Source organism: Cyanistes caeruleus, chromosome 28 (assembly GCF_971803275.1).
Source record: "Cyanistes caeruleus chromosome 28, bCyaCae1.hap1.1, whole genome shotgun sequence".
NCBI classification, from domain to species: Eukaryota; Metazoa; Chordata; class Aves; order Passeriformes; family Paridae; genus Cyanistes; species Cyanistes caeruleus.
Genome location: NC_141728.1, coordinates 725,104 through 742,777, shown reverse-complemented (window position 1 = coordinate 742,777; position 17,674 = coordinate 725,104). Strand labels below are relative to the sequence as shown.

At 53.2% G+C, this 17,674-nt stretch overlaps 3 protein-coding genes across 3 annotated transcripts in view; 2 read left to right on the top strand and 1 right to left on the bottom strand.

Moving 5' to 3' along the window:
* The window catches only part of MEGF8 (multiple EGF like domains 8), a 172,158-nt gene extending 160,325 nt beyond the window's left edge, over positions 1 to 11,833 (top strand). Inside the window, exons 42-43 of the mRNA XM_086864863.1 lie at positions 2,881 to 2,998; positions 6,499 to 11,833. Of these exons, the coding sequence (XP_086720989.1) occupies positions 2,881 to 2,998; positions 6,499 to 11,781 (5,401 nt within the window). The 3' untranslated portion in view covers positions 11,782 to 11,833. The remainder of the gene's footprint in view (positions 1 to 2,880; positions 2,999 to 6,498) is intronic.
* Positions 1 to 17,674, top strand: part of PSMC4 (proteasome 26S subunit, ATPase 4) — a 277,421-nt gene that overhangs the window by 172,288 nt on the left and 87,459 nt on the right. The window lies entirely within an intron of this gene.
* LIPE (lipase E, hormone sensitive type) overlaps positions 16,099 to 17,674 on the bottom strand; it is a 38,029-nt gene continuing 36,453 nt past the window's right edge. Inside the window, exons 9-10 of the mRNA XM_086864862.1 lie at positions 16,582 to 16,870; positions 16,099 to 16,112 (exon numbers count right to left, since the gene is read on the bottom strand). Of these exons, the coding sequence (XP_086720988.1) occupies positions 16,099 to 16,112; positions 16,582 to 16,870 (303 nt within the window). The remainder of the gene's footprint in view (positions 16,113 to 16,581; positions 16,871 to 17,674) is intronic.

The window sequence follows — 17,674 nt, the reverse complement described above, 5'->3', positions numbered from 1 at the left end:
AAAAATTGGGAAAAATTGGAGAAAAAAATGAGGAAAAATGGGAAAAATTGGGAAAAAAATGAAAAAAAAAGGAAAATAAAAGGAAAAAAATCGGGAAAAATTTGAGAAAAAAATGAGGAAAAATGGGAAAATTTGGGAAAAAAATACGAAAAAAATGAGGAAAAAGAATGAGGAAAAATTGGGGAAAAGTGAGAAAAAAATGAGGAAAAAATTGGGAAAAAATGAAAAAAAATGGGAAAAAATTGGGAAAAATGGGGGAAAAATGAGGAAAAAAAAAAGAGGAAAAATGAGGAAAAATGGGGAAAAAATGAGGAAAAAATGAGGAAAAAATAAAAAAAAAATGGAAAAAATTGGGAGAAATTGGAGAAAAAAATGAGGAAAAATGGGAAAATTTGGGAAAAAAATACGAAAAAAATGAGGAAAAAAAATGAGGAACAATTGGGGAAAAGTGAGAAAAAAATGAGGAAAAAATTGGGAAAAAATGAAAAAAAATGGGAAAAAATTGGGAAAAATTGAGGAAAAATGGGGAAAAATTGGGAAGAAATGAGGAAAAAAAATGAGGATAAAAATGAGGAAAAAAATGGGGAAAAATGGGGAAAAAATGAGGAAAAAATGAAGAAAAATGAGGAAAAAATGAGGAAAAAATGAGGAAAAATGAGGAAAAAATGAGGAAAAAATGAGGAAAAAAATAAGGAAAAATGGGGAAAAAATGAGAAAAAAATGGGGGAAAAAGGAGAAAAAAATGAGAAAAAAATGAGAAAAAAATGAGGAAAAAATGAGGAAAAAAATTGGGAAAAAATGAGAAAAAAATGAGGAAAAAATGAGGAAAAATTGAGGAAAAATGGTCAAAAAAATAAGAAAAAAATGAGAAAAAATGAGGAAAAATGCGGAAAAATGAGGAAAAAAATGGGGGAAAATGGGGAAAAATGAGAAAAAATGAGGAAAAATGATTAAAAAATGACAAATAATGGTCAAAAAAATAAGAAAAAAATTAGAAAAAATCAGGAAAAATCAGGAAAAAAATAAGAAAAAAATGAGGAAAAAATGAGGAAACAATGAGGAAAAAATGGGGAAAAATAAATGAGAAAAAATGAGGAAAAATGGGGAAAAAATGAGAAAAAATGAGGGAAAAAATGAGGAAAAAATGAGAAAAAAATGAGGAAAAATGGGGGAAAATGAGGAAAAAATGAGGAAAAAAATGAGGAAAAAATTGGGAAAAAATGTGAAAAAAATGAGGAAAAAAATGTGGAAAAAACGAGGAAAAAATGGTAAAAAAAATAAGAAAAAAATGAGAAAAAATGAGGAAAAAATGAGGAAAAATGGGGAAAAATGGGGGAAAATGGGGAAAAAATGAGAAAAAAATGAAGAAAAATGAGGAAAAAATGAGGAAAAAACTGGGGAAAAAATGAGAAAAAAATGAGAAAAAAATGAGAAAAAAATGAGGAAAAAATGATAAAAAAATGACAAAAAATGGTCAAAAAAATAAGAAAAAAATGAGAAAAAGTCAGGAAAAATCAGGAAAAAAATAAGAAAAAAATGAGGAAAAAATGAGGAAAAATGCAGAAAAATGAGGAAAAAAATGGGGAAAAATGGGGAAAAATGAGAAAAAATGAGGAAAAATGATAAAAAAAAGACAAAAAATGGTCAAAAAAAATAAGAAAAAAATGAGAAAAAAATGAAGAAAAAATGAGGAAAAAATGAGGAAAAAAATGAGGAAAAAATGGGGAAAAAAATGAGGGAAAAATGGGGAAAAATGGGGAAAAAATGAGGAAAAAAAATGAGAAAAAATGGGGAAAAAATGGTCAAAAAAATGAGGAGAAAATGAGGAAAAAATGAGGAAAAATGAGGAAAAATGGGGAAAAAATGAGGAAAAAAATGAGGAAAAAAATGAGAAAAAATGAGGAAAAAATGAGGAAAAAATGAGGAAAATTGAGGAAAAATGGGGAAAAAATTGAGGGAAAAAATGAGGAAAAAATGAGGAAAATTGAGGAAAAAATGAGAAAAAAAATGAGAAAAAAATGAGGAAAAAATTGGGAAAAAATGAGAAAAAATGAGGAAAAAATGAGGAAAAATGGGAAAAAATGGGGAAAAAATGAGAAAAAATGGGGAAAAATGAGGAAAAATGGGGAAAAATGAGGAAAAAAATGAGGAAAAAAATGAGAAAAAAATGAGATAAAAATGATAAAAAAATGACAAAAAATTGTCAAAAAATAAGAAAAAAATGAGAAAAAATGAGAAAAAATCAGGAAAAAAATGAGAAAAAATGAGGAAAAAATGGGGAAAAAATGAGAAAAAAAATGAGAAAAAATGAGGAAAAAATGATAAAAAAATGACAAAAAATGGTCAAAAAAATAAGAAAAAAATGAGAAAAAATGAGGAAAAAATGAGGAAAAAAATGAGGAAAAAATGAGGAAAAAATGAGGAAAAATGGGGAAAAAATGGTCAAAAAAATGAGAAAAAAATGAGGAAAAAATGAGGAAAATTGAGGAAAAATGGGGAAAAAACGAGGAAAAAAATGAGGAAAAAAATGAGAAAAAATGAGAAAAAAATGAGGAAAAAATGAGGAAAATTGAGGAAAAATGGGGAAAAAATTGAGGGAAAAAAATGGGGAAAAAATGAGAAAAAATGGGGAAAAATGAGGAAAAAAATGTGGAAAAAATGTGAAAAAAATGAGAAAAAAATGAGGAAAAAATGACAAAAAATGGTCAAAAAAATAAGAAAAAAATGAGAAAAAATCAGGAAAAAAATAAGAAAAAAAATGAGAAAAAATCAAGAAAAAAATGGGTAAAATTTGGGCAAATTTGGGTAAAATTTGGGGGAATTTGTGGGAAGTTGTGCTGAGGGGTGGAGGTGTCTGAGGGGAGCTCACCTGTGGTGCAGGTGTCAGTGTAACGGGCACGCCGACACCTGCAACGAGCTGGACGGAACCGGCTGTCCCTGCCAGAACAACACCGAGAGCGGAGCCTGTCCCGACAGGAGAGACTGCTACAGGCACCAGGTGAGGGACACACCTGGGGACACACCTGGGGACACCAAAAATACACCTGGGGACACCAAAAATACACCTGGGACACCTGGGGACACCAAAAATACACCTGGGGACACCAAAAATACACCTGGGACAGCTGGGGACACAACTGGGGACACCTGGGGACAGCTGGAGCCTGTCCCGACAGGAGAGACTGCTACAGGCACCAGGTGAGTGACACCTGGGGACACCTGGGGACACCAAAAATACACCTGGGGACACCAAAAATACACCTGGGACAGCTGGGGACACACCTGGGGACACCAAAAATACACCTGGGACACCTGGGGACACCAAAAATACACCTGGGACAGCTGGGGACACACCTGGGGACACCAAAAATACACCTGGGACACCTGGGGACACCAAAAATACACCTGGGGACACCAAAAATACACCTGGGACACCAAAAATACACCTGGGACAGCTGGGGACACAACTGGGGACACCTGGGGACAGCTGGAGCCTGTCCCGACAGGAGAGACTGCTACAGGCACCAGGTGAGTGACACACCTGGGGACACACCTGGGGACACCAAAAATACACCTGGGGACACCAAAAATACACCTGGGACAGCTGGGGACACAACTGGGGACACCTGGGGACAGCTGGAGCCTGTTCCGACAGGAGAGACTGCTACAGGCACCAGGTGAGTGACACCTGGGGACACCTGGGGACACCTGGGGACACCAAAAATACACCTGGGACAGCTGGGGACACACCTGGGGACACCAAAAATACACCTGGGGACACCAAAAATACACCTGGGGACACCTGGGGACACCAAAAATACACCTGGGGACACCAAAAATACACCTGGGACACCTGGGGACACACCTGGGGACACCAAAAATACACCTGGGGACACCAAAAATACACCTGGGGACACCAAAAATACACCTGGGACAGCTGGGGACACACCTGGGGACACCAAAAATACACCTGGGGACACCAAAAATACACCTGGGGACACCTGGGGACACCAAAAATACACCTGGGGACACCAAAAATACACCTGGGACAGCTGGGGACACCTGGGGACACACCTGGGGACAGCTGGGGACACCTGGGGACACACCTGGGGACACACCTGGGGACACCTGGGGACACACCAGTGACACCCCAGTGACACACCAGTGTCCCCAGTGACCCCAGTGACCCCAGTTTCGGTGTCCCCACAGTGCTCCCGGTGCCGTGACTCGTTCCAGGGCCACCCGGTCGGTGGCCAGCAGTGTTACCGCCTGCTGGCCGTGGAGCAGGAGCACACAGTGACACACCAGTGACACACAGTGACACACCAGTGACACACCAGTATCCCCAGTGACCCCAGTGACCCCATTTCTGGTGTCCCCACAGTGCTCCCGGTGCCGTGACTCGCTCCAGGGCCACCCGGTTGGTGGCCAGCAGTGTTACCGCCTGCTGGCCGTGGAGCAGGAGCACACAGTGACACACCAGTGACACCAGTGACACACCAGTGACACACCAATGACAGGATTTCTGGTGTCCCCACAGTGCTCCCGGTGCCGTGACTCGTTCCAGGGCCACCCGGTTGGTGGCCAGCAGTGTTACCGCCTGCTGGCCGTGGAGCAGGAGCACACAGTGACACACCAGTGTCCCCAGTGTCCCCAGTGACCCCAGTGACCCCATTTCTGGTGTCCCCACAGTGCTCCAGGTGCCGTGACTCGTTCCAGGGCCACCCGGTTGGTGGCCAGCAGTGTTACCGCCTGCTGGCCGTGGAGCAGGAGCACACAGTGACACACCAGTGACACACCAGTGACACACCAGTGACACACCAGTGTCCCCAGTGACCCCAGTGACCCCAGTGACCCCATTTCTGGTGTCCCCACAGTGCTCCAGGTGCCGTGACTCGTTCCAGGGCCACCCGGTTGGTGGCCAGCAGTGTTACCGCCTGCTGGCCGTGGAGCAGGAGCACACAGTGACACACCAGTGACACACAGTGACACACCAGTGACACACCAGTGTCCCCAGTGTCCCCAGTGACCCCATTTCTGGTGTCCCCACAGTGTTCCCGGTGCCGTGACTCGTTCCAGGGCCACCCGGTTGGTGGCCAGCAGTGTTACCGCCTGCTGGCCGTGGAGCAGGAGCACACAGTGACACACAGTGACACACAGTGACACACAGTGACACACCAGTGACACACCAGTGTCCCCAGTGTCCCCAGTGACCCCAGTGTCCCCAGTGACCCCATTTCTGGTGTCCCCACAGTGCTCCCGGTGCCGTGACTCGTTCCAGGGCCACCCGGTTGGTGGCCAGCAGTGTTACCGCCTGCTGGCCGTGGAGCAGGAGCACACAGTGACACACAGTGACACACAGTGACACACCAGTGACACACCAGTGACACACCAGTGTCCCCAGTGACCCCAGTGACCCCATTTCTGGTGTCCCCACAGTGCTCCCGATGCCGTGACTCGTTCCAGGGCCACCCGGTTGGTGGCCAGCAGTGTTACCGCCTGCTGGCCGTGGAGCAGGAGCACACAGTGACACACCAGTGACACCAGTGACACACCAGTGACACACCAATGACAGGATTTTCGGTGTCCCCACAGTGTTCCAGGTGCCGTGACTCGTTCCAGGGCCACCCTGTTGGTGGCCAGCAGTGTTACCGCCTGCTGGCCGTGGAGCAGGAGCACACAGTGACACACCAGTGACACACCAGTGACACACCAGTGACACACAGTGACACACCAGTGACACACCAGTGACACACCAGTGTCCCCAGTGTCCCCAGTGACCCCATTTCTGGTGTCCCCACAGTGCTCCAGGTGCCGTGACTCGTTCCAGGGCCACCCGGTTGGTGGCCAGCAGTGTTACCGCCTGCTGGCCGTGGAGCAGGAGCACACAGTGACACACCAGTGACACACCAGTGACACACCAGTGACACACCAGTGACACACCAGTGACACACCAGTGTCCCCAATGACCCCAGTGACCCCATTTCTGGTGTCCCCACAGTGCTCCCGGTGCCGTGACTCGTTCCAGGGCCACCCGGTTGGTGGCCAGCAGTGTTACCGCCTGCTGGCCGTGGAGCAGGAGCACACAGTGACACACAGTGACACACCAGTGACACCAGTGTCCCCAGTGTCCCCAGTGACCCCATTTCTGGTGTCCCCACAGTGCTCCCGGTGCCGTGACTCGTTCCAGGGCCACCCGGTTGGTGGCCAGCAGTGTTACCGCCTGCTGGCCGTGGAGCAGGAGCACACAGTGACACACAGTGACACACCAGTGACACACCAGTGACCCCAGTGTCCCCAGTGACCCCAGTGACCCCAGTTTCGGTGTCCCCACAGTGTTCCCGGTGCCGTGACTCGTTCCAGGGCCACCCGGTTGGTGGCCAGCAGTGTTACCGCCTGCTGGCCGTGGAGCAGGAGCACACAGTGACACACAGTGACACACCAGTGACACCAGTGTCCCCAGTGTCCCCAGTGACCTCATTTCTGGTGTCCCCACAGTGTTCCAGGTGCCGTGACTCGTTCCAGGGCCACCCTGTTGGTGGCCAGCAGTGTTACCGCCTGCTGGCCGTGGAGCAGGAGTACTGCCTGGACCCCACCTCGCAGAGCCACTGCTTCCCCCCGCCCCAGCGCCGCCCGCTGCCCCCCGGCCGCTCGGTGCCCTTCGCCGTCCAGCCCAAGTTCACCAACGTGGACATCCGCGTCACGCTGGACGTCACCTTCGGCGCCGTCGACCTCTTCGTGGCCACCTCCTACGACACCTTCGCCGTGGAGGTGGAGCCGGGGACGGGGAGGCACCGGGTCAGGCTGCAGGCGCCGGGCGGGGCGGCGGGGACGGCGGGGGACGGTGGTGGCATCTCGGGGGGGTTTGTGGATAGCTTTGGGAATGGTGGTGGCACCTCAGGAACCGGTGGTGGCACCTTGGGGACCAGTGGTGGCACCTCGGGGACCGGTGGTGGCATCTCGGGGGGGTTCGTGGATAGCTTTGGGAATGGTGGTGGCATCTCGGGGGGGTTCGTGGATAGCTTTGGGAATGGTGGTGGCATCTCAGGAACTGGTGGTGGCACCTCAGGGACCGGTGGTGGCACCTCGGGAACCGGTGGTGGCATCTCGGGGGGGTTCGTGGATAGCTTTGGGAATGGTGGTGGCACCTCAGGGACCGGTGGTGGCACCTCAGGAACCGGTGGTGGCACCTCAGGAACCAGTGGTGGCATCTCGGGTGGGTTCGTGGATAGCTTTGGGAATGGTGGTGGCACCTCGGGGACCGGTGGTGGCACCTTGGGGACCAGTGGTGGCATCTCGGGGGGCTTCGTGGATAGCTTTGGGATGGGAACTGAGACCTTCAGGACCGGTGGTGGCACCTCGGGGACCTTTGGGGACACCTCGGGGACCGGAGCTGAGACCTTCAGGAGCAGTGGTGGCACCTCGGGGACCTTTGGGGACACCTTGGGGACCTTCGGGGACACCTCAGGGACTGGTGGTGGCACCTCGAGGACCTTCAGGGACACCTCGGGGACCGCTGGTGGCAGCTTCAGGACCAGTGGTGGCACCTTGGGGACCTTTGGGGACACCTCGGGGACCTTCGGGGACACCTCGGGGACCCTTGGGGACACCTCGGGGACCGCTGGTGGCACCTTCAGGACCACTGGTGGCACCTCGGGGACCTCATGGGCCGGTCCCACTGGTTTTACTGGGGACCCCAGAGGTCCTGGTGGCCAAACTGGTCACACTGGTGGCCCAGGAGGTCCCAGGGGTGACTTCAGTGGCCAAACCGGTTTCAGTGGCCAAACCGGTTTCAGTGGCCAAACTGGTCACGCTGGTGGCCCAGGAGGTCCCAGGGGTGATTTCAGTGGCCAAACTGGTCACACTGGTCAAACTGGTTTCAGTGGCCAAACTGGTCACGCTGGTGGCCCTGGAGGTCCCAGGGGTGATTTCAGTGGCCAAACTGGTCAAGCTGGTGGCCCCAGAAGTTTTGGAGGCCCCAGAGCCGGTTTCAGTAGCCAAACTGGTCACACTGGTGGCCCTGGAGGTCCCAGGGGTCATTTCAGTAGCCAGACCGGTTTCAGTGGCCAAACTGGTCACACTGGTGGCCCTGGAGGTCCCAGGGGTCATTTCAGTAGCCAGACCGGTTTCAGTGGCCAAACTGGTCACACTGGTGGCCCGGGAGGTCCCAGGGCTGATTTCAGTAGCCAAACTGGTTTCAGTAGCCAAAGTGGTCAAGGGAGTGACCCCAGAAGTTTGGGAGGTCCCAGGGGTGATTTCAGTGGCCAAACTGGTCACGCTGGTGGCCCAGGAGGTCCCAGGGGTCATTTCAGTGGCCAAACTGGTCACACTGGTTTCAGTGGCCAAACTGGTCAAGGTGGTGACCCCAGAAGTTCTGGAGGCCCCAGAGCCGATTTCAGTGGCCAAACTGGTCAAGGTGGTGACCCCAGAAGTTTTGGAGGCCCCAGAGCCGATTTCAGTAGCCAAACTGGTCACACTGGTCAAGCTGATGGCCCCAGAAGTTTTGGAGGTCCAGGAGTCGGTTTCAGTGGCCAAACTGGTCAAGGGAGTGACCCCAGAAGTTTTGGAAGCCCCAGAGCCCATTTCAGTGGCCAAACTGGTCACGCTGGTGGCCCAGGAGGTCCCAGGAGTGATTTCAGTAGCCAAACTGGTTTCAGTGGCCAAACTGGTCACACTGGTTTCAGTGGCCAAACTGGTCAAGGTGGTGACCCCAGAAGTTTTGGAGGCCCCAGAGCCGATTTCAGTAGCCAAACTGGTCACACTGGTCAAGCTGATGACCCCAGAAGTTTTGGAGGTCCAGGAGTCGGTTTCAGTGGCCAAACTGGTCAAGGTGGTGACCCCAGAAGTTTTGGAGGCCCCAGAGCCCATTTCAGTGGCCAAACTGGTCACGCTGGTGGCCCTGGAGGTCCCAGGGCTGATTTCAGTGGCCAAACTGGTCAAGGTGGTGACCCCAGAAGTTTTGGAGGCCCCAGAGCCGACTTCAGTGGCCAAACTGGTCACGCTGGTGGCCCTGGAGGTCCCAGGGGTCATTTCAGTAGCCAGACCGGTTTCAGTGGCCAAACTGGTCAAGCTGATGGCCCCAGAAGTTTTGGAGGCCCCAGAGCCGACTTCAGTAGCCAAACCGGTTTCAGTAGCCAAACTGGTTTCAGTGGCCAAACTGGTTTCAGTAGCCAAACCGGTTTCAGTGGCCAAACTGGTTTCAGTAGCCAAACCGGTTTCAGTGGCCAAACCGGTTTCAGTGGCCAAACTGGTTTCAGTAGCCAAACCGGTTTCGGTGGCCAAACCGGTTTCAGTGGCCAAACTGGTTTCAGTAGCCAAACCGGTTTCAGTAGCCAAACCGGTTTCGGTGGCCAAACCGGTTTCAGTAGCCAAACCGGTTTCAGTGGCCAAACCGGTTTCAGTAGCCAAACCGGTTTCCAAACCGCCCAAACCATTCTCACCCACCAACCACCCTTCTCACCCCCGACACCCTTTGGTAGCCAAACCCCTCCCCCAGGTAGCCCCAAACCCCCTTCCCCCAGCCCCCCTCACCTCCTGGAAGAACGAGCCCAAGGTTTGGTCACCTACCTGACCGTCGGCCACCCCGTGCCGGCTTTGGTGGTCCGGGGGGTCCGCGACCGCCTGGTCCTCACCTACCCCCACGCTAGCCACCCTTTGAAGTCCACCAGGTTCTACCTGCTGGTCCTTGGTGGCCCGGAACCTTCTCAGGGGCTCCTTTTTTTCCGTCAGGACCAAGCCCACATCGACCTTTTCGTTTTTTTCTCGGTGTTTTTTTCCTGTTTCTTCCTTTTTTTGGCCGTTTGCGTCCTGCTCTGGAAAGCCAAGCAGGGCCTGGACGCTCGCCACGAGCGCCGGCGCCATCGCCAGGAGATGTCCAAGATGGCGGCCAGGCCGTTCGCCAGGGTCACCGTGTGTTTCCAGCCCTGCCCCCAGCTGGGCTACCAAGCCCGGCAGATGGGCTACCACCAGAGCGGTCCTTGGGGGTGCGGCTATCAAAATATAGGGGGTGGGTATCAAAGTTTGGGGGGTGGCTACCAAAGTTTGGGGGGTGGCTACCAAAGTTTAGGGGGTGGGGAGAGGAGTTTGGGGTCTGGCAACCAAAATAGGGCATTGGGCTACCAAGATTTGGGGTCTGGGGAGAGGAATTTGGGGTCTGGCAACCAAAATAGGGCATTGGGCTACCAAGATTTGGGGTCTGGGGAGAGGAGTTTGGGGTCTGGCAACCAAAATAGGGCCTTGGGCTACCAAGATTTGGGGTCTGGGGAGAGGAATTTGGGGTCTGGCAACCAAAATAGGGCATTGGGCTACCAAGATTTGGGGTCTGGGGAGAGGAATTTGGGGTCTGGCAACCAAAATAGGGCCTTGGGCTACCAAGATTTGGGGTCTGGCAACCAAAATAGGGCCTTGGGCTACCAAGATTTGGGGTCTGGCAACCAAAACAGGGCCTTGGGCTACCAAGATTTGGGGTCTGGAGAGAGGAATTTGGGCTTGGGCCACCAAAGTTTGAGGTTTGGCCACCAAGATTTGGAGCTGGGCCACCAAAATCCCCCCTCGGGTGGCCCGAATTCCCAACCCCCGGCTCGGAACCCCCCAAATCCTCTCCAGGACCCCCCAAATTCACCTTCGGACCCTCCAAATCTTCCCTTGGGCCACCAAAATCCTCCTTTGGGCCACCAAAATCCTCATTTCGACGCCGAAAGTCTCAATTCCGACCCCAAAAATCTTCATTTCGACCCCCAAAATCCCAATTTTGACCCCAAAAATCCCCATCTGGACCCCAAAAATCCCCATCTGGACCCCCAAAATCTCCATCTGGACCCCAAACCCCTGGGTTTTGACCCCCAAAATCCCAATTTTGACCCCCAAAATCCTCATTTCGACCCCAAACCCCCCGGTTTTGACCCCAAAAATCCCCATCAGGACCCCCAAAATCTTCATTTTGACCCCCAAAATCCCCATTTTGACCCCAAAAATCTCAATTTTGACCCCCAAAATCCTCCTTTTGACCCCAAAAATCCCCATCAGGACCCCCAAAATCCCCATTTTGACCCCAAACCCCCGGGTTTTGACCCCCAAAATCCCCATCAGGACCCCAAAGCCCCCGGCCCCGCCCCCCGGGCTCCCGGCCCCGCCCCTCCAGCTCCCGGCTCCGCCCCCCCTGCTCCCGGCCCCGCCCTCCCAGCTCCCGGCTCCGCCCCCAAACCCCCCGGCCCCGCCCCCCCAGCTCCCGGTTCCGCCCCCAAACCCCCCGGTTTTGACCCCCAAAATCCCCATCAGGACCCCCAAAATCCCCATTTTGACCCCAAACCCCCCGGCCCCGCCCCCCCGGCTGCCGGCCCCGCCCCCAAACCCCCCGGCCCCGCCCCTCCAGCTCCCGGTTCCGCCCCCAAACCCCCCGGTTTTGACCCCAAACCCCCCGGTTTTGACCCCAAACCCCCCGGTTTTGACCCCCAAAATCCCCATTTTGACCCCAAACCCCCCGTCCCCGCCCCCCCGGCTGCCGGCCCCGCCCCCCGCGCGCGCCGCGGCGTTCCCGCGCGGGCGGGGCGGGGGTCTCCGGGGGCGGCGCCGGTGACGCTGGAGCCCACCGAGGACGGGGTGGCGGCGGTGGCCACGCTGCTGCTGCAGTTGCCCGGAGCCCCCGGGGGGCCCCCGCGGGCCGCGCTGGGCTCGGCGCTGGTCACGCTGCGCCTGGGCCAGCTGGGGGGAGGGGCGGGGGGAGGGGCGGCGCCGAGGAAAGGGGGAGGGGCGGGGCTGGAGCTCACCTCGGTGGGGCTGTGAGGGAAAGGGGGGGAGGGGGGGAATCCCGGGGGTTTGGGGGGGTTTATTCTGGGTTTTGGGGGGTTTTGGCGGGAGTTTATGGGGGTTTTGGCGGGAGTTTATGGGGGTTTTGGCGGGAGTTTATGGGGGTTTTGGCGGGAGTTTATGGGGGTTTGGGCGGGAGTTTGCGGGGGTTTTGGCGGGAAATCCCCAAATTTTTGTGTTGAAATCCCAGTTTTGGGGGGGTTTTGGCGGGAGTTTGGGGGGTTTTGGCAGGATTTTGGAGGGGGTCTTGGCGGGAAATCCCCAAATTTTTGTGTTGAAATCCCAATTTTGGGGGGGTTTTGGCGGGAGTCTGGGGGGTTTTGGCAGAATTTTGGGGGGGGTCTTGGCGGGAAATCCTCAAATTTTTGTGTTGAAATCCCGATTTTTGGGGGGTTTTGGCGGCAGTTTATGGGGTTCTGGCGGGAAATGCCAAAATTTGTATTGAAATCCCAATTTTGGGGGGGTTTTGGCGGGAGTTTGGGGGGTTTTGGCGGGATTTTGGGGGGTTCTGGCGGGAAATGCCAAAATTTGTGTTGAAATCCCAATTTTGGAGGGGGTGTTTTGGCGGGAGTTTGGGGGGGTTTTTGGCGGGAAATTCCCCAAATTTTTGGGATGCTCCGCGTCGGTTTCGGGGGGAAAATCCCGGATTTTGGGGGGGGTTTTGGCGGGAAATCCCCAAATTTTTGTGTTGAAATCCCAATTTTGGGGAGTTTGGCGGGTTTTGGCGGGAAATCCCCAAAATTTTGGGGTATCCAGGATGGGTTTCGGCGGGAAATCCCGGATTTGAGGGGAAATTCCCGGATTTTGGGGTCGGTTGTAACCAGAAATGACAAAATTTGTGTTGAAAACTCAATTCTTGTGTTGAAATCTCAATTTTTGGCGGGATTTGGGGGGGGGGATTGGGCGGGAAATCCCAATTTTTAGGGGGGGGAATTTGGGCTCATTTTGGCGGGAAATCCCGTGTTCTGGGAATGTCCAGGATCAGTTTTGGCGGGAAATCCCAGACTTTGGGGGTTGGTTTTGGCGGGAAATCCCAAATGGGGGGGGGATTTGGGCTCATTTTGGCGGGAAATCCCGGATTTTGGGGGGTTGCTTTTGGCGGGAAATCCCAATGGGGGGGGAAAACTTGGGGATATTTTGGCGGGAAATCCAAACTTTTAGGGGGGATTTGGGCTCATTTTGGCGGGAAATCCCAATGGAGGGGGGGCGGGATTTGGGCTCATTTTGGCGGGAAACCCCGGATTTTTGGGGGGAGGGGTCTCCCAAAACTCCGCCCCCCCCCCCCCCCCGAATTTTGGCGCCAAAAAAACCACAAAAACGCGCGGGAATTGGGGGGGGGGGCGGGATCTCGCGAGATTTCCTTTATTCCGAGGGGGGAGGGGTCTCCCCACCGCCCCTCCCCCACCCGCCCCACGCCTGGGTTTTGGGGGGGAGGGGTTAATTAGAGCCGCTAATTAGGGGAGGGGGCTTAATTAGAGCCGTTAATTAGAGGAAGGGTCTTAATTAGAGCCGCTAATTAGGGAGGAGTGATTAATTAGTGCCGTTAATTAGGGAAGAGGGATTAATTAGAGCCGTTAATTAGGGAAAAAGGATTAATTAGAGCCGTTAATTAGGATCGGGGCCTTAATTAGCGCCGTTAATTAGAGGATGGGTCTTAATAAGAGCCGCTAATTAGCGGAGGGGGCTTAATAAGAGCCGCTAATTAGGGGAGGGGGCTTAATTAGTGCAATTAATTCGGAGAGGGGGCTTAATTAGAGCGGTTAATTAGGGAAGAGTGATTAATTAGAGCGGTTAATTAGGGAAGAGTGATTAATTAGAGCCGTTAATTAGGGAAGAGTGATTAATTAGAGCCGTTAATTAGAGGAAGGGTCTTAATTAGAGCCGTTAATTAGGGAAGAGTGATTAATTAGTGCCTTTAATTGGGGAAGAGTGATTAATTAGTGCCGTTAATTAGGGGAGGGGGCTTAATTAATGCCGTTAATTAGGGTAGGGTGCTTAATTACTGCCGTTAATTAGGGTAGGGGGCTTAATTAGAGCCGTTAATTAGGGGAGGGGGCTTAATTAGAGCCGTTAATTAGGGGAGGGGGCTTAATTAGAGCCGTTAATTAGGGAAGAGGGATTAATTAGAGCCGTTAATTAGGGAAGGGGGATTAATTAGAGCCGTTAATTAGAGGAAGGGTCTTAATAAGAGCCGCTAATTAGGGGAGGGGGCTTAATTAGAGCCGCTAATTAGGGGAGGGGGCTTAATTAGAGCCGTTAATTAGGGAAGAGGGATTAATTAGAGCGGTTAATCAGGGAAGAGGGATTAATTAGAGCCGTTAATTAGGGAAGAGGGGTTAATTAGAGCCGTTAATTAGGGGAGAGGGATTAATTAGAGCCGCTAATTAGGGGAGAGGGATTAATTAGAGCCGTTAATTAGGGGAGGGGCCTTAATTAGAGCCGTTAATTAGGGAAGAGTGATTAATTAGTGCCGTTAATTAGGGGAGGGGGCTTAATTAGAGCCGTTAATCAGGGAAAAGGGATTAATTAGAGCCGTTAATTAGGGAAGAGTGATTAATTAGAGCCGTTAATTACGGAAACAGGATTAATTAGAGCCGTTAATTAGGATCGGGGCCTTAATTAGTGCCGTTAATTAGAGGAAGGGTCTTAATAAGAGCCGCTAATTAGCGGAGGGGGCTTAATTAGAGCCGCTAATTAGGGAAGAGGGATTAATTAGTGCCGTTAATTAGGGAAGAGGGATTAATTAGAGCGGTTAATTAGGGAAGAGGGATTAATTAGTGCCGTTAATTAGGGAAGAGTGATTAATTAGAGCGGTTAATTAGGGAAGAGTGATTAATTAGAGCCGTTAATTAAGGAAGAGGGATTAATTAGAGCCGTTAATTAGGGGAGGGGGCTTAATTAGAGCCGTTAATTAGGGAAGAGTGATTAATTAGTGCCGTTAATTAGGGGGGGGGGGTCACGACCCCACCTCGCGGCCGCTGGGGCGGCGGGGGGGGGGGAGGGGCGAGCGGGGGGGGGAGGGGCGGGGGGGGGCGGCGACCCCAGCCCCAAATTCGGAGCCCCCAGACCCCAAATTTTCCCCTTTGGGGACCCCAGACCCAAATTCGGAGCCCCCAGACCCAAAATTTTCCCCTTTGGGGACCCCAGACCCAAAATCGGAGCCCCCAGACCCAAAATTTTCCCCTTTGGGGACCCCAGACCCAAAATCGGAGCCCCCAGACCCAAATTCGGAGCCCCCAGACCCAAAATTTTCCCCTTTTGGGACCCCAGACCCAAATTCGGAGCCCCCAGACCCAAAATTTTCCCCTTTTGGGACCCCAGACCCAAATTCGGAGCCCCCAGACCCAAAATCGGAGCCCCCAGACCCAAAATTTTCCATTTTGGGGACCCCAGACCCAAAACCGGAGCCCCCAGACCCAAATTCGGAGCCCCCAGACCCAAAATTTTCCCCTTTGGGGACCCCAGACCCAAATTCGGAGCCCCCAGACCCAAAATTTTCCCCTTTTGGGACCCCAGACCCAAATTCGGAGCCCCCAGACCCAAAATTTTCCCCTTTTGGGACCCCAGACCCAAAACCGGAGCCCCCAGACCCAAATTCGGAGCCCCCAGACCCAAAATTTTCCCCTTTGGGGACCCCAGACCCAAATTCGGAGCCCCCAGACCCAAAATCGGAGCCCCCAGACCCAAAATTTTCCCCTTTTGGGACCCCAGACCCCGAATTTTCCCTCCTTGGGACCCCAAAACTTTCCCTTCTCCAACCCCCCAGGGCCAAACTCTCCCTCCTGGAGACCCCAGACCCAAAATTGGAACCCCCAGACCCAAAATCGGAGCCTCTGAACCCCAAACTTTCCCTCCTGGAGACCCCAGACCCAAAATTGGAACCCCCAGACCCAAAATTGGAGCCTCCAAGCCCCAAACTTTCCCTCCTGAAGCCCCCAGACCCAAAACTGGACCCCCCTAAAACCAAACTCTCCCTCCTGGAGACCCCAGACCCAAAATTGGAGACCCCAGACCCAAAATTTGAACCTCCAAGGGCCAAACTCTCCCTCCTGGAGCCCCCCGGGACCCCCAAACTTTCCCTCCTGAAGCCCCCAGCCCCAAAATCAGCCCCCCCCAGGACCAAACTCTCCCTCCTGGAGCCCCCAGCCCCAAAACCGGAGCCCCCAGCCCCAAAATTGGAGCCCCCAGACCCAAAATTGGAGACCCCAACCCCCAAACTCTCCCTCCTGGAGACCCCCAGGGCCAAACTCTCCCTCCTGGAGCCCCCAGCCCCAAAATCAGATCCCCCAACCCTCAGACTCTCCCTCCTGAAGCCCCCAGACCCAAAATCGGAGCCCCCCAGGACCAAACTCTCCCTCCTGGAGCCCCCCGGGACCCCAAAACCGGAGCCCCCAGACCCAAAATTGGAGCCCCCAGCCCCAAAATTGGAGCCCCCAACCCCCAAACTCTCCCTCCTGGAGACCCCCAGGGCCAAACTCTCCCTCCTGAAGCCCCCAGACCCAAAATTGGAGCCCCCCAGGACCAAACTCTCCCTCCTGGAGCCCCCAGCCCCAAAACCGGAGCCCCCAGCCCCAAAATCGGAGCCCCCCAGGGCCAAACTCTCCCTCCTGGAGACCCCAGACCCAAAATCGGAGCCCCCCAGGGCCAAACTCTCCCTCCTGGAGCCCCCCGGGACCCCAAAACCGGAGCCCCCAGCCCCAAAATCGGAGCCCCCAGCCCCAAAACTCTCCCTCCTGAAGCCCCCAGACCCAAAATCAGCCCCCCCCAGGGCCAAACTCTCCCTCCTGGAGACCCCAGCCCCAAAATCGGAGCCCCCCGCCCCAAAAGCGGCCCCCCGGAGGCTGAAGCTGAGTCGGGGGTGAATTTGGGGAGGGGGCTCGAGGGCCTGGCGCAGGATTTGGGAGCAGAGCCCCCCGGCCCGGCGGCACTCGGGGCTCAGGGGGGCGAGGCTGAGGAAGCCGTGCGGGACCCCCGGCAGCACCCGCAGCGTCACCGGGACCCCCAAACGCCGCAGGCGCCGCGCCAGGGCCACCGAATCGTCCAGCATCGGGTCCAGGGCGCAGGCCTGGGGGGGAAAAGGGGGGATTTGGGGTGAAATCCCGGGATTTTGGGAAAATTCCCAAAATTTTGGGTGATTTTTGGGGGATTTTAGCGGATTTTGGGTGATTTTAGGGGGGATTTTAGGGGGGATTTTGGGTGATTTTAGGGGGGTTTGGGGGAATTTCAGGTCTGGCCTGGGGGGATTTGGGGGGATTTGGGGTGAAATCCCGGGATTTTGGGAAAATTCCCAGAATTTTGGGTCATTTTAGGTGATTTTTGGGGGATTTTGGGTGATTTTGGGTGATTTTTGGGTGATTTTTAGGGGATTTTAGGGGGGATTTTAGGGGGGATTTCAGGGGGGATTTGGGGTCACCGAATCGTCCAGCATCGGGTCCAGGGCGCAGGCCTGGGGGGGAAAAGGGGGGATTTGGGGTGAAATCCCGGGATTTTGGGAAAATTCCCAAGATTTTGGGGTGAAATCCTGGGATTTTGGGGGATTTTGGGTGATTTTAGGGGGATTTTAGGGGGGGTTTGGGGGGATTTGGGGGGGATTTGGGGGGGATTTGGGGCCTGGCCTGGGGGGAAAAGGGAAGATTTGGGGTGAAATCCCGGGATTTTGGGAAAATTCCCAAGATTTTGGGTGATTTTCGGTGATTTTCGGTGATTTTTGGGTGATTTTGGGTCATTTTAGGTGATTTTTGGGGGATTTTAGGGTGATTTTTGGGGGATTTTAGGGGGGATTTTAGGGGGGATTTCAGGGGGGATTTGGGGTCACCGAATCGTCCAGCATCGGGTCCAGGGCGCAGGCCTGGGGGGGAAAAGGGGGGAT